General features: G+C 34.6%; 1 protein-coding gene across 10 annotated transcripts in view; it reads left to right on the plus strand.

The window, feature by feature from the left end:
- KCNMA1 (potassium calcium-activated channel subfamily M alpha 1) overlaps nt 1–17,373 on the plus strand; it is a 526,570-nt gene that overhangs the window by 409,625 nt on the left and 99,572 nt on the right. For 6 of the 10 annotated variants that reach the window (XM_075154387.1, XM_075154391.1, XM_075154393.1 and 3 more), the window contains exons 17-18: nt 3,819–3,905; nt 7,000–7,076. In XM_075154387.1, the coding sequence (XP_075010488.1) occupies nt 3,819–3,905; nt 7,000–7,076 (164 nt within the window). Of the gene's footprint in view, nt 1–3,818; nt 3,906–6,999; nt 7,077–8,305; nt 8,459–10,612; nt 10,622–16,523; nt 16,698–17,373 lie in introns of all 10 variants that reach the window. The other 4 variants (XM_075154386.1, XM_075154389.1, XM_075154390.1 and 1 more) reach the window with 2 other exon arrangements.

Consider the following 17,373-nt stretch of genomic DNA (forward strand, 5'->3'; position numbering starts at 1 on the left):
AAAATGAGACATTAGCTGAAGCTTTCTCTCTTAAAACTCCAATTTACTTTGCCATGTACTTATCTTCTCAACTGTGGGGCTATATATATGCATATTTTCATGAGATGCATAAACAGATACATGCATCTCCAAATAACTGATGGATGCATTCTTCTTGGTATGCTCATAAGCCTGTTTTATTTTTCTCTGTCCTCTTTGTTCCTTATATTCTATTCTTTTAATTCAAAACATTTCCCTTGCTGTACATATTGGAGTGAGTGCTTATCAAAGCATAACTTTACCTAATGACTAAAGGTCTCATAAGAAATAATTCAATTGCTGCTTTAATAAGCAGCGTATTTAATAAATCCATATAGACTCAGTAGAAATTGCTCATGATTTGGCTTTGGTTAAATATCAGTCTGTATATAAACCCAAAGCTTTATGAGCCTTTGCTGTAACTCTTTGCCAATACCAGTGATGAGGCAAATTAATTTTTATTCCCAACAGAAGATTTTGCTGCTGGGTCATACTGCATTAACTGTGATCACATCTATATTTTGTGGCTATAAATACATTGTATTTGTGAAAATAAGTATATGTGAATGAAGTATAAGATCTGACAAAAATAAAGTCTCTACGCTGACCCATCTGAATTGATTTCATGTGTCTCAGAAAACCCTGAGATACAAAATCATGCTCACAATTCATTACACCCTAAATGAAGCCAGTTACTTCTGATTTAAGATTATGTTCACTACCTCTTAAAAGAACTGCTTCATTTGCTTATGACTTTGTCAGATTTTAAGTTCTGTGAGGCGGAGTGAACATTTACATATCTAGTGGTTACCTCAGCTTGTGAAGTATGGGTTGTTGAGCTTTTGGTAGGATTTTTTACTGTTTGGGTATGGTTTATCTATCTCCAAGAATGGAATGAGGGGGGGGGGCGGGAAATGGGTCTATGTAAAGAAACATGTTCATCTGTTTTCACTGAAAAGCTGTAATCCTTCTGTGATTAAGGGCAAAGAACGAAATAAGGGCAAAAAAAATGTTTTTCTGAGAGAGCAGTACCCATTTGTACCTAATAAAAATAGCCAATTTTTCTAACCATGTTACAAGTCTTCACATATTTTAGAAGGAACAGTATAGTAGAAATAGATGAGACTAGCATCTGTAGAAGATTTTTGAGTTTAACAGCTAAATACTCAGCATAATGGCACATTAAGGATTAGCAGACAGGGAAGAGGAAAGGTGGAGACTGCAACATGAATGCAGTTACAGACATGATAGAAAGTTTTGGCAGAAAGACTTTGGAGAGTTAGTGGCAGAAAGATTCTCTCCTGGTTCTTGAGAAGTGTCTTATCTAGGCTCACGCAGGCTGCTAGAGTGTGTGTCTCATCTCCCTTAGTGATGGCCTGTTAAGGTACCTCTGTAATAGCTAGTAAGTGCTCTGTTGGCTCAAGTGACAAAAGTTTGTGCAGGGAATCTAAATTTTCCAACCTGTTCGTGACTTGATTGACTGGTTTCATATGAAGAAATTCTTGTGGGGTTGTTTGGGTTTTTTTCCTCTCTGTTTTATTCCATTTTAAAGCCTGTGAAATTGCATTTTAAAACTGCATTAGGTAAATGTTTTGGTTGCAAGCGCAACCATTAAGCCCAATACACTAACAAAACAAATACCAGATGTGAAGTTTAGCTGTGCAACTTTAATTCATCCCATTTATCTGTGTGCATAACAAAGGCATTATTTACACCATTATATTTCATTTTTTGCAATATTACTGAAGTGTGCTGTGGAGATGAACATGCTTTCTGTGGTGATGACTTCCATTTTCTGTAGTTCTCTTCTCGTTTTTGTTGCAAAGCTTGAAACTGAATGAAGGAAAAGGAAGGATATCTGGGTAAATGCCGCCTTTGAGATATAATTTCTGCTCCAGCCACTGCCACAGAATATCTGTGTGAGAGCGAGCTAATAATTTAAATCAAACCTTTTACAGATGACTTGTGATTAAGTGTTTATTATTTTGGGAACCAAAGGCTGGGTTTGGAAATGCTGAGCATTCTTACAGCAAAAATCCCTAGAAGGCATATATGGAGCTATGCAATGCTAAATACTTTCAAAAAATGGCCTGTAGGCATCCCAAATTAATAGCCACTATATCTCATAGTGACTTAATCTCTCATCTGTAAAATGGGATAATACTATATCTTCATTCTTCTTGTAAAATAAATTATGTGTTTGTGAATCTTTTGCATGCTATAGTGATGAACACTGCAGAAAAACACGTAGGAAAAATATGATGCTGATTTTAAAGAAAGATAAACTACATGAAGCCATGCCTAGAGTAATGGCAGTAAAACACCACTGAATGAAGTTCCAGATTGTGAGAAAAAAGTAGTTTGTGGCTATTAAATTAAGAATTGTATCATAACATCTACATAATGGGAGCTAAATTATGGCTGCATGACCAACTTTTAATGCTTAACTCATGAGCGCTTTAGTTTGCAGCCTGCATATTCTTTTCATAGGGCCTTGTGGTCATGTATAATCACAAAAAACAATGTGCTTATTTTAAAGCTTTCAGGTATAATTTTTGTCACACTAATTTATTACTAATATATAGACGATAAATAACATCTTGAATAAAAGATCTGCCAAGACCAATTTTCCCTCCTAACAATAACATGAAAGATTTTTGGCCTTCAAATTTTAGTAATGTATGTCTGTTCAGAAATGTGCTTTATTTATTTTTGTATATATATACTTCCCCAAAATCAATTTTTGCTAAATCCTCAAGCGTTTAAATTGCTGGTAGTCTTTATTTACTGTAAATTCCGTATGTGTGCCATTACTACATTTTGACTTAAAAAGGCTAAGCTTTAATAAAAGACAAAAAAGGGAGAACTTTTGACAAGCTCTATTAAGTTTTAGCAGGTCAAAAGCTTAGTGGTATTACACATTAATAAAACTTATTGGAGAATATATTTTCATCTATCTCTATCTGTATATTCATATTTAGCTTGGTACTTTGCAAATTGCTTTACCTAAAGTCTAGCATTAAATTATTGTGAAAATAAAAAAGAGATTTCGTAGACTGGCATGGAGTACCTCACTTCTTGATAGCAGTTTATAGTTTCCTTCATCAAATTTAGCTGCGGCTATTCTGTCAGCGTGGTTGGGTTATTTTTGTTCTTCCATTGCTGCATAGCAGTGTTTTAAAAATTTTCTATTCATTTTATGTTTTTTCAGCTATCGTGACTGGTTGTCTTGTACCATTCCCCTTGAGTGTATGTGTGCATTTATTATTTTAAACAATAATATTATATGTCCAGATAGGGGTCCCATTAACATTCTATTTCACTAGAAATTGGCAAAAATTTGCATCAAAAGGTTTAGCTTCATAAATTATATTTTGTATTGTTATTGAGTGGTGGTTGCTGTTTCTTCCCTTTTCACCGTATTGTGAATTTTTCACCACTTTGCATGACAGAGCAAGAAAGCTGAAATGCTCAGCTTCACACATCATGTTTCTGAGAGGCTTTGTGATTTTGTATAGTCTATATTTAATGCAAAACCATAAGAAAACAGATGTAAACACTTAAATGATGTGATTATAGGCGGAGGCGTGTGGCTGTCTCAAACTTAAGTTTTTGTAAAAAGCATGTGAAACTGTTATTTGATTGGAAATTTCAAGGAAGAATGGCTTAAAATTTCCTTGCAGCCTTTCCTAACTAGTGGGTCCCCTATAACAGAACCAAATAAAGCTATTTTGGAACATTCAGTTAAAAGTAATTTAAACTTATGGTTTTGTTGTTTTTGTTCTTGTTTCACTGAGCAGTATATTAATCAATCCTGGAAACCACGTCAAGATTCAAGAAGGTACTTTAGGATTCTTCATTGCGAGTGATGCCAAAGAAGTAAAAAGGTAATTCATATATTTTTATCTCTAAATTTAAACATATAGTATTTAATTTCTGTTTTTTCTTTACATGTAAACACCTCACCTAATTTTCATTATAATCTGTTTAAAGATTCTCAGGAGGAATTGAGTTGGTACTCTAGTCAACCAATCGTGTGCATGCCATTTTCTTAACTACAGTCCTAAATATCAAGGAAATGAAATAATTTTACAGCAGATGTGAAAAGAAATGAAGAGGCTTTTTTTTCTGAGTCCTACTAGAAAATGTAAAATATTTTGATCTGATTTCTCTATAATTAATTTGTCTCAGTTTAATTACTTTGAGAGAGGACAGGGATTACAGTTTTGTCTGAGTTTCAGGTTTAGCGTAGTTCTTATTTACATAGACTCTAGCAAATATTTGATGTGAGGAAGCTGCTGTATTCATTTGGTAATAGCATTAGAAGAATAATATTTATGTTCTTGTCATTTTTCTTTACTAGAACTACATATTCTTATGTCCTCATAATAATAAATCAAACCACAACAGTGCAGTGTATCCCAACCATTGCAGACTGGTTCATTGTACTTGGCTGTATTAGATTTGGTTTGAAAGAAAAGGGGTTTTATGGTATTGTGTTTAGGACCAAATCTGTGTACTCTTGTTTGTTAGGATTATAATATGCTTTGAAGGAATAAAAGAGCAATGAGAAAATAATTTTTAAAATAAATAATTATTCAATGTCTGTAAGATTTAAGAAAAAAAAAAAAGAAAAGGAATATTTGCAGCTGAGTGCTTCCTCATAACTTGTATTTTTGTTTTAAGTCATGCTATCAAGAATCTGATTTTTACTTGATGTTCTTCTTGAGGTAGATATTTTAACTAAATCCTATGCTTAGAATGATGAAATATTCAAGTGATAACCTTTACTAAGTCCTAAACTTTTTATGATTAAATTACAGTGAAAAGAATATTTACGCAATGCATGTTTGCCACGAATATTTAAAGAAAGTCAAAACATGAAAACAATGAAATCACTGAGAACTTGAATTCTATTTTCATTGAAATAGCTAGGATAGTTTTTGGCTAGGTGAAGCATACAGAACAGCACAGCAGTGCTCCTGTCCTCTCATATTTCTAGCACCATCTTTGGAGTATTTGCATCCAGCATTGCCTCAGGTACGCTGCCTTTTAGCGTATAGTTCTTTTCCTCTCTGGTGCTTTTCTCCATTTGAATATACAGAACTGTCTTCATATCCCTTTACTGAGATGCTAGCTTCTTTTCATTTACAAGGCATTTTACACTCCTATGAAATGATTTCAGACTGTAAGTAAAAATTACCTGGCATAGCATTTTTAACAGGGAGAAGTTGACCGTTATTAATGTGTTTAGAGAAAATTTATACATCATTCATCTAGCACATTTTATCTAATAGTAAGCTGAAACAAAATTCCCAATTCTGCCTTGCTTTTTGCAGAAGGCTCTGTTTATAAACATGCTGCCTCCCTTACCACGCTTCTTAGCTGTTCTGTGTGAAGCAAATGATTATCAGATGTGTTTCAACTAACAAAACCAATTATGTAAAGTGTTGATTTCACCCTTTTGAGCTATGAATCAGAGTCAAAAAAATGTTCTAAAATTGAGGTTTTTTGGAGGGGAAAAAAAGTGGTTTTTTTAATAAAGCAAAATTAAACATGTTATATACCTGAAATTCAAATTAAATTATTTTAGTTTTGTGTTACATGCTAATGCAGAAATTTCAGCTCCTTTAAGCTAAAGCTATTCATATTTATCAAATATATATTTCACAATAAAATATAACATGCAATGTTCAATTGCTCTTCTTGCTAGAACTACTTTTGCATTTTTAGAACAATAGTTTCACTTTAGAAACCACTAAACTTAGAAACAATTATGCCTAGGTACATAGCTTCATTTAAAATGTTGAGTGTTTAAATATAACACAAACTATGAATTGCACCGTTGTTATTCTTTATCCGTTTACATGTACTAACATCAGAAATCCGCACGCTTCAAATCCACTTAATTAAACCCAATTATATAGAAGGATAATTTTATTACAGCAGTCACTTCAGGGGTTTACTCTTGACTTTGCACATAGGATTGAAAGTACTCTTTGGGACATTTGTCCTGCAGTGGACTACAGAAACATGATCTGTAGAAATGACCTATGTCCCATTCGTGTCATGAAGTTTTGTGAGGGAATATTTGTGATAGTGGATTCTTGTTCAATAGAGGGGCTTACAGCTGGATTGGGGAGAAATGGTAAAAATTGGAGACAGTTTTCTTCTCCTTGCTTATGTCTTGACATCGACTCACAGTTTGAAAACTATTTTATTCTCATACAAAAGAGTAGAAGTTCATAACCAAAAGCATTAAATGGAAACCTAGATGGTTCACCTTGTTAATTGTGTATTTTCGTTTGAAATTTTGGCTTTTGTCTGTTCAAAACCAAAATGGTTCTGCTCTATTCCTATATAAAAGACAAAAAAATAGTCTGAATCAAGATTATTTCAGTTCTTTCATTTATATGTTCCTTTAGGAACTTATTTTGATAGGACTTTCCCTTTCTGGTTTGGGTTGGGGTTTTTTTTGTAAATAGCATATATGATGCTATTGGCACATTGATCTCATTGCAATCTCTCACTGTATTCAAAATAAAGTTCTACTTGTGACCAGGCTGAAAAATTGGCCCAGGGTGCTAGACAGTCTTTAAAAAAAAAAAAAAAGAATCTGATATATCCGATAAAAACAGAGAATTCATTATATATATATTTTCGTGACAAAATTCATTGGATGCTTTTTCTAAGATGAAAGACAAATGAACTGATACACTGTGTCATAATTAGCATCCCTTCTCCCAATTACTTTTCAAATAAAAGTATATTAAAAGAAACACTAATTTGGAGTCTTATGTTTGAAATTAATGATCTTGCAGCAAATATTTCCTACTTTAAATGTCTAAACCTTTTCAAAAATTAAAGGAAATTAGTGCTGGCATGTTTCATTAATTTGGCACTGCAACAAGAGGAAATGTGGGCCTAATTTCATTTGTATGGATTAAGAAATGTGTCAGTTTTTCCATTCTGTCTCTCTAGGGCATTTTTTTACTGCAAGGCCTGTCATGATGACATCACGGATCCCAAAAGAATAAAAAAATGTGGCTGCAAACGGCGTAAGTAATATTTCTATTGCTCCCTTCCTCTCCTTTTCATGAACTGTGCAGCCTTGAAGAATATTTGTACATAAATTTACATGTTTTACACAGTGGTACAGAAAAGCTAAGAAATAAATGCACAGCAACATAGTAAGTGCCATTTGCATTTCTGAAGTCCATATATTTTTATTACATTTCACACCACTCACACCTGTTTCTTCATTAAAAAGTCCGTTATGGTCCAAAGCTAAGACCTGAAGAATTAAATCAAGTTACATCTAACTGTGGAGGTTTCTGAGTTAAGAATGAGCTAACCGTGAAGTTCTACTCTCATTCATACCATGCAGAAATCCAGGAATTTCAACAGTTTTGTGTAAAGTAAAGAACTTTTGTCTATCTTGCTGAACGTGATTCTATAAAAGAAGAAACTAGGGAATAATATTCCATCATATAACTATTGAAATAAATTATTATTGAAATAAATGATCAATTTTACGGGAGGAAGGGATTGTCTGGAAGAAAATACATATTAGTGCTTCTTATATATATCCTTTTAGAAGATTCCATAGCTGTAATGTTAATATTTGGTTTAGTTACATTCTTGGGTCTGCTTTTTAAATTGTTTGGAAAATTTTGCAGGAAGAAATAATTGAGTTTTGGAATTGGGATCAGACTTTGCATCTATGTTTTTGTAAATATATAGAAATTAGCATTTTATCTGTGTATACTTTGAACGGACTTTTTGCAGGAACTATCACAACCACATTTTGGCCAAAGATGTGTTTGATGTATGCGTACTTGTAATACTGATATCAAAAGGATTTAGGGATCCATTTCTCAATGGATATGTGAATATTTATGTGCATTCTGTGGTATTATGCCGTCAAAAAGATCATTCAGTTCAAAAGTACTGATTAGGTAAATTTGAAAGATCTCAGAAGAGTTTTATCATGTCTATTTTACCATTACTTTCAAAAGGGAAAAAACTCTCTTATTTATAGATCCAGTCATAGTGTTATCACTGCACTGTCTTAGAGGATGGAAGAAAGCCTAAACTGGACCTTCTCTGCCTTTAAGGGGTGCCTGAAATTGATGAATTCTTGAAGATGATTTTAAAAAGAAAAAATATGTCACTGGAGTTTTTAAAGAAACTCCCCTCCCTGCAAGAAACAGGAGTGTGGAACAAAGTAGTATAATTGAGAGAAAGCAGCTGAAACACTGACAGAAAATGGTATTTATCCTCCCAGTAGCCACAAGGAGAGCAAAGCACATGGAAAACATGCCTGATGTGGAAGGAATGTATGCATTGCCTAACATATTGGAAAAAAATTGTTCAAGAACAGTTTATCCATGTGAGAATGTGACCTCTGAACTGCTGCCAAAGCCAATGAGGCTGCTGAGTAAGTTCTGGTAAAGCCAGTTACAGATGCCTCAGGGTGCCTGTAACTCTCAAACCCAATCTTTTTTCCAAATTACCCAACAGTTAAAGAGAAGTATGTTACCTGTTTAACTTTATCAGATTCTGTCAAAAAAGACCTCTTTTATTTGTATTTTCTTCTCTACTCCTCCTTCACATTGTGTATGCTTTTCACAGATGTGCTGATAAAAAAAAAAAAAAATTCCCAAAGTTCTATCATTTTAATGGGAGATCTACACTTTTCATTGAAATCTGTTAGAAGATAGGAATCAGGAATTCACAGTATAAAGGGCAAGAGCCCTTTATTATTTTACATGAATGAAAATCAATTAACTTCTTCAGTACTAGGAAACCAGGGAGAAAAGAGAGTATCCTGTGACCCAACCAACACAATGGGTGTATTACCAGCAGTAGGGCCATGGAGAGGTGAGACTGACAACTTCTGTGTGTAGCACTAGGAAATGTTCCAAATGGCATGGTCACACGTATCAGTCCAATAAATGAAAGGGCGTTGGACAGATGAAGAAACAAAATGATGGGGTTAGTGAGGCTGAAGGAGGCGCCTGTCAGAGCTGCTGCAGTGAGCACTGAACAGTAAGGAGGGAATCCTCTGAGTCAGATGAAAAAGAAAAAAAAAAATGGTCAGTAAGAGTAAAATCTTAAATTTCCCTTTCATTGTCTCCCCTCTCCCTCTCCCCCCATTTGCCCTCTCCCCCTCCTTTCCTACATACACACAGATATGGTCACAGATACCATGATAGCTGGCAGCTGTCAGTACAGCTGAGAACAGCTTCCACTTAGGAGCATGCTCACAACTATTAGGAATAATACAATTGCTTTGCTTTTAAAGTTCTGTCAATCAGCAAAAAATGTAAATGAAAAATTTCAACAGTAATTAGTGATTTTTGGTCTTTCAAATTTTGATGACAATCTTGAGATCCCTTTTATGGGACCTGATTTTTTTTAAAGGTAAGTTTTTAGTGCAGTCTATCATTCACGTAAAATGTCTTAGCTCTAGCTTTCAAATCACTAATCACTTTTGAAAATCTTAACTATGTTATCCATCTGTAAGCTACACATATCATTTGTCTTAAAAATGCAGTCTAACCAAAACGAAGCGTAAGTTAAGAAAACTCTTTCCCTATTGAATTAGGAAACTGTCAACTGATCTGTCAACAGCTAATATGTCAATTTGACTTTCAAAGACACTGCAAATAGTCACACATGCATATATGTACTCCTATATGATAAAGATATATTTTAATTAGCAAGTAACATAGCAATTATAGGCAGCTGAATGCAGAAAATATGTAAGATGAAGTGAAAGGTTGTATGTAAAAATATTGACACGTTTAGGTGAATTAAATGTGAAAGAGTATCTTTACATGGAAAACTTAATTATGGTGGCATTAATTAATGCAGCTTCCTGTGACATTTGAAAACCACATTCTTTAAATAATGCATCTGAGGTTGCACATCAATTTAGGTACAGTCTGAACATTAGCTTGTGGGGTCATTGTTGGGGTCTAAATGTGAGTCTGACCTACATAGCCATTTGTCCAAATCTGTTAGGCCTAATATTAATAATTCAGGGCAGATCAGTACGTTTCCACAAGGCCAGGGATAATTACAGTAACCTCGCTTTCCTTTTGCAGTTTCTTTGCCATCCCTTTCTCCTTACCCATCCCACTCCCTGAATAACATATGAATGCTGATGTCACAATGTCCAGAGAAATGCTTATGTGGAAATTTTATTCACAGATTGTTAATTTTTTTTTTAATGTTTTCAATCTCTTTCCTATTCTATTTAACTGTAGTTTTTGCAGCAAGGGGCCACATACATGTCTATATATAAAACACAGCCATGTTGGGATGAAATCTCTAAACTGGATGACCTCCTACTTCTGTTTCTTTCATTTTGTGCAACAGCTATGGTCTAATTCTCTATATATTTTTTCCAGTGACAGTGCTTGCTGTGAATGGTGGGGGTTGAACCCCAGAGGGGACATATCATGTGTACATTGATGTGTTTGAAGGAATTTCTTGTAATCTATGACAATTGACAAACTTTTGATTTATTTTTCCTCTTGCTGCCTTGGAACACGGCCCCTACTATATTTTAACTGCACACTGATAGTGATCTATTGTGAGTAAAAATGGGTTCCCTGTAGCCCAGAGTGCGGTCCAACCTGTCTTTCTCTAGCAGAGAGTATTTTTGTTCAGTATTTTGGTTCTTTTCTTTCTTTATGTTGCATGTAGCAGTGACGTCATACCCACAAGTTTCTCATCGTTTACACCCACGGAGATTAGGGTGTCGTTGAAGAAAATACAGCAGTTTTCCCTACTTCCACCTTTTTTGCCCCTTTTTTCCCACAACCTTATTTTTTATCCCTATTTGAAAATGAGACCTTGGCAATGGCATTTCCTTGAAATGATTCTAGAGATATGTCACGAATTTTTAGGGATGTCGGTTAGGCTGGGATAATTACCACTATAGCACTGTTTGCCTGGTTAAGTGCAATTCATTGTCAGACCCATGTTCAATTTTTTGTACTTTGTCTTTTCCATTGCATAGCTGACACACAGAGCAACACAGCAGGCTTCTACTGTCCTTATCTAACTCCTTTCTCCCCATCGCCAAAAAAAAAGGTGATGGGGGTAAAGCCAGACAATGAATTAAATGTGTGGCTAACTTTTAATGTATAAACCTACAGGTATCTTCAACAGGAAACAAGCTACAGTGATTATTTTCCCCAGCTTGCTTGTTTTGAAATTAATTACATGAGTAGAGCCACACTGACTTTTCAGGACCTAAGCTGTAAAGTTTTACTTTATTATTATATATAGAATATGAACTTTATAGACCACTTCATGTCAATCTAAGCCATACCACTTTAAAGTGTACAAGATCTGTGAAGGCTCTCATTAGCCACTTTTAGTGTGTACAGTTGTGATAATTTAAATAAACACAGCATTTGGGACATGGAAAGAATTTGCTGCTTAGAAATACAAGCACTGCAGAGAGATGTACTGGTTATAGGACAGTGTTGGGATTATATGGGCTTGTTCTTTCAATCAGCAAGAGGGATCAATATTTCATAGCTGCAGTAAGGCATTACTGTACCAGATTGAGGCTGCTAACCATATCGTGTAACTGCAGCTATTCTAAATAAGTGAGGCTATGAAACTTTTTTAACATTTCACCAGATATCCTGTATTTTTTGTGTGATATCACTTCAGGTCTTAATCAGGATTGAGATATTTTTCCCCTCTCAGTTGTACACACCATAGGATCTTGCAAAGAATCAAGGAAAAGTTGACACTCCTGGAGCTGTGTGACAAAGTGTTTGGAATTGTGATGGCCTTCATTATGATTATCATTATTTACTATTTATCTTGTGCCTGCAAACTACACTAAAGGATGGAGATCCTATTGTGGTAGAAAGCATTCAGACAGAGAACAGAAATTTCTCCAAAAGTCTGTTTTCAGCCAACAGAATGACACAGCAGAAAGATGGGGCAGCACAGAAAAGCAGATTGTGAAACAGGTCAGCATGATAAGAATCAATACTTTAATAACAAACCAGAAAGAAACTAATTTCTGTGGATAAAATGATGAATCCTATTGACTTTGAGGCAAAATAATGCAAGTAATTTGGATTTATTTGAAGCAATGTATTTATTTTAAATATGTTTCTATGTTGAGGCATTTCTAAACCAGAGAAATTAGTTAAATAGTAATAAATAAACAAATAAAAAAGCTCTTCATGCTAAGAAAGTATTAAAAAAGAAAAGGTCATGTGGCTTTGGCTGTTTTTTTTCCATTTCCCAATAGCTTCAGTTTGTTCAGAAATGCAGTTAGCTTTGAGAGTACACTGGCTGAGAGTCTTCTTTAAGGTAACGAAGGAAAGGTCATGATCAGATTTGAAAATTAAAATGAATTGGTCTATAAATGTGCCATTACTTCAAAACCTGTGAATCATTCTTATAGCTACTAAAATAGCGCAAAATGTCCACTCAGGTCACCTGCTGTTTCTACAGTTTTGACAAAGAACAGCACCGTATGAATTACAGCAAACTACTAACCAATTGCCTTTGATTGCAAAAATCGCAAGATAGGGAACAAGCTGACTTGGTGGTCTTGAAGTTGTTTTGTAAAATTAAATAATGGAGAGATAGCTTTGCCTGTTGTGTTAAGAGAAAATAAATTCTCACAAACAGTTTAAGATACACTGCTGTATTTTTCAGGAAACTGAAATTGTGCTGGGGGAAGTCCTTTCAATATTTCAGTCTCGTGATGCTAACCAGCATTGCTAAAAGGCGATCAAATCAGTCTGGTCGTCTTTAATGCTGCTGTTATTCTACTCATAGTGTGGATCATGAGAACTTGATGAATTGAAATGACACTATATGCATTTCAATTCCTAAGTGTAGTGGGACCTTTTTTTACCATTTGCTGGTCGAGAAACCCCCAGTTCATCTTCTTAACCAGCTGTTATCTCATAGAGATCCACTAGATGTCCTCGTAGATCTACTTTTTGTTACCGTTGAGGTCACAAGGAAAACTGCTATAGTGATGGGTGGAATAGGAGGATTGGGTAGACTGTATGGTTTTTAAAAAAAAAAAAAGTCAGCAAAGATGAAGGGATACTTTGTTCTGCTTGCTTTAAAAAAAAAGGAGCTGTTCCTTGACATCTTAGGTAGAGAATAATCTGCAGTTTCCTTTGCTTATTTTTGCAGCTGGAAATATTTCCCATTACTGTTTGTGAACTCTAAGCAACACCTCAGATCCAGACAATCTAGAAATTTTAACTGGACTTTTTGAGTTTTTGAGATCAGAAAGCAAGGTACTGCTAGAAGCTTAGACATTCCTTCCTTATTAGAATGGAAGGCTATAGCCTTCTGAGAAAAATTGCAACAAAAAAAGTTTTTAAAAGAATTTATTTACTTTATAAATAATTGACAGAAATTTTGCTTTCCTTTTACTCTTAACAAATCAGAAAATGACTAGTTCATATATGCCTTGTTTTGTTAGTAAATTATTTAAGTAGTCTGATTTCCGTGTCCATGATAATTTCCCCTGATATTTTTACTAATTCGTTTTACAAATGCTGTGGGATTGTCATTATACAAAGTAGAAGGATCTGTTCTTCCTTTTTGTCCATTTATTATTCAATTGAAAATAGGGAAGTAATTTCCTTTATGTCCCAACTTACATTTTTACTAGTTGCAAATAACAGTTCTATTCAACATCCATAACATTTCTATGAATAGAAATGAGTTGATTCTTATGCAGGTGCTACAGGTGTCAAGTGAATTTAACACCCACACAGAAGCTGTTCTTAAGGTCCCTTTGTCTCTCTGATAATTCCCATTTTTTGTTAATGTTTATGGAAGTTTTATAGGAAATGGTATGTGTGTGGCTGAACCGTTTAAAATCATTTCTGTCTTGTCTTTGATCTTGTCACTAATCATCCCTACTAATAATCCATGTTTTGTTTTATTTAAAAGAAAATAAGTATTGTATTTGGTATGAATGTAACAATGACTGTATAAAAGGAATGAAGAGTAACAGCATGTTTTCTTTCCAAAATGTATTGCTCTGATATGCAGTTGCTTATATACTGGTCGAAACCCTTATAGCAAGTCCTTTCTGCTACTTATATTTCCAGGTCCAAGCCTGTTTCCTGCATGTTAATGATGTGAAATATTAAAATGATGCATGATCTCCGGAACAACTGATAATAATAGTTAAAAACAGTCCCTGAAAGGGCATTGCTTTTGAGAAGCGCCATGGAGTCCTTCCCCTATTGAGCAGAAGGGCTTAAATTTCCCACTTCATTGGTTTAAGTCTGATGAAAATGGTACAAAAAGTTTTCCTTCCCAACCCTCTTTGCCCTTAAGGATGATGTCTTTTAATTTTCATAAATGTGTCCTATCCTATTATTGACTGTTGACAAGATATGGCTACAAGTAAATGAAAACCAGGGACTGTTACTAACCAATGACATAGCAGTTGAGAATTTCTGAGCAGTGTGTTTTGCTACAGCATTTGATTAGAAAAAGTCCTTCAAAACAGCTATAATTAAAACAAAATGGGCCTGCCTTTTGCCTCACCCTACTGTTAGTGTATCTCACAAATGCCCTTTATTTTTCTTTCATTTCCTTAAAGTGAAAATAATAAAATAGGCGTAATGGAAAGACTTCCACATTTTTGGTAACATATTTCACTTTTCTTTTTCTGCCCAACTTTTCAATTTTAAAGAATGTGTTGGGAAGAGTTAGACAGAGGGAAACATGGGAAAACAAATGCTGTTTTGAATTTTCTGTGTAGTTTGAATGTGTATGCATCAAAAGCTGCAGTGGAAACCTTCTTACTAAAAGCCAAGCTCTGAGGAATGATGTACCATGCAATGAACAAGCCTGATGCTGCATGATGACTTTCTGAACAGCTGTAAGATAACTCTACTAGGATGCTAAAAGAACATGGCATTAGTCATGTGAGCAAAGTTTTAGAGGAATGGAGTCGCTGCTGAAGAGATCACTCATTCATCTCCCTCAATGCCTGTTTTCCACAATCATAATGTTACCCTTGCTTGACAAGTATACTGTATGGCAAGTCATCAAGGCCTTAGAACAGGACTTGACCCATTTGAGCGATTTCAATCCCTCTTCCCTGGTGACTGTGGCATTAAGAAACCGGAAGAAAAATAAGAGAAATTATTTTAAATTTAATGTCATTACCATAATGCAAAAAAGACATCCTAAACTGAAGGTACAGGCCAGAGAAACATTACCTTATTTTCTGCATTTGCTTTTAAGGTTTTGTTTTTGCCTGTCAGTGTTCTGTTTTGTTTTTAGTATAATTGAGTCAGTTCAATCTAAACCATTACCAAAAGTGTTGGTTCAGTGCAACATGTGAAACAATCTAAGTGGCCTTTGCATTTCTTCAGACTTAAATGTACCTGTGATTCAGGTAACATCCAAAATTGCATGATGCATTTATAAAATAGGATGCTGTATGTTTCTAGATATATATAACAAGGACATTCCCATGACTGAAGGATATAAATGTTCTGTTCTAACATGGCACTCCTTTTGGAATTAGCCCCTAATTCTACATTCAGTTATTTGGTTCTCGATCTACCTTTGATTCCAGAGCAGAAAACATGCCAGTGATTGGTTCAGCATGTTTCAATGGACCAATGCTCTGTGTGCTTTTGGTGATGCCTTATTTGTGAACTGATTTTAATGTCAAGCATATTTACCATTATTAGTTATGTCTCTTATATGGGCAAATTTTGGTATTCTGTCAAGAGTTAATTTGAATTCCTGGAGATATAATGTAAACAAAGTAAATTTTTCAGAAAATTTTATTAACATCTTGTAACTCGCTAGTAATGTGTAATTTGTTGCAATAAAGGAGTTCCCTGGCACAGTTTAATACAGAGAAATTATTAGCATATATTTAAGAATAAATATATTTTTATATATGTATATATATGTATGTGTATAATGTATATATGTGTGTGAGTGTGTGTATGTAAGAATATATGTGTATGTGTGGTTTTGTGTGTGTATACATACATATATATATATAGATATATAAAAGTCTTTGATTTTTACAGGAAGCAGGATAGGCCAAAAATATTTAATGAATTAACAACTTTAGATTTTTCTTTTCATTTTAGCCCAGTAGTATTAATTGTGCCAAGGGAAAAATATATTCTTAGGATTCTCTGCTTTTACTATGTTCTTTTTTGATCCAAACACTTGACTGTAAACAGTAATTCTTCCCCATGTCTGCGGTCACCCTATAAGACTGAACAGAAATAAAGAGCAATATATCTTTTGCCCTACTTTTAATGTACAGCCAAAGTGTTATCAATAATCTCATTGCATTTTTTTTTCCTGGGTCAAGACTGTTAACATAAACTAAGGCCTGTATTAAATCCCTTAAATTACCTTCCAGCTGCCTTGTTATATATATATAACCTTGCCATTAACCTGCTGCTCTTCCTCTCCTCCCATCCAACACATGGTTATAGCCAAGATGTCCATCTACAAGAGAATGAAACTGGCATGTTGTTTTGATTGCGGACGCTCTGAGCGTGACTGCTCTTGCATGTCAGGCAGTGTACATAGTAACATGGACACCCTTGAGAGAGCCTTCCCACTTTCTTCTGTCTCTGTTAATGATTGCTCCACCAGTTTACGTGCCTGTAAGTTTTAACACCAACACATGCTGTTCCATGTCTGTGGTGTCTGTGGTATCATCCCCGTCTTGTGTCGTACATTGTAGTTCTGTGAGTTTTACTGGGCTGATGCTTTTTAAAAAAGTCAAACTCAAATTTTACTACAGCTCTGTATTTATATTTCTGTTCTAATTTATTTTTAATACGAAAATTGTTATTCATTATTTTGCTTTGTGTGCTCTTTATGAAGCATGCTCTTGCGACAGCATGCAGGACCTTAGTAGTGCAGTTTGGTGACATCTTTTTTATTTAATTCATACAATATAAATTGCCATTAATTAAACAATAAGTGCTTCAGTGGAGGAACAGACTTGTGTCTAAATCTATACTGGTGCTAAGTGGACAGCTTTAATAGTGCTGGCACTAAAGCAGCATACAATAGGCAGTGAATAAATATACAGGATACAATTTAGTAGCTGAACTGTAGTAGCTGGAATTCTATTCTATACTGCTACCGTTATCTTTAGTTTTGTTTGTAACTCTTCATTCTCAATAAGGCAGGACCTTCTATCTAATACTGAAACAGCAGAAATCTTAGTAAAAAGGGTTGTACTTTTTGTAGTGCCTTTTTAGAAGGGCTAGCCTGATGCAAATTTCCTGATGCAAACTTTTTGAAATTAACACTAGAATCTATACTTATAGG

This window comes from Calonectris borealis, chromosome 7 (assembly GCF_964195595.1).
Source record: "Calonectris borealis chromosome 7, bCalBor7.hap1.2, whole genome shotgun sequence".
NCBI classification, from domain to species: Eukaryota; Metazoa; Chordata; class Aves; order Procellariiformes; family Procellariidae; genus Calonectris; species Calonectris borealis.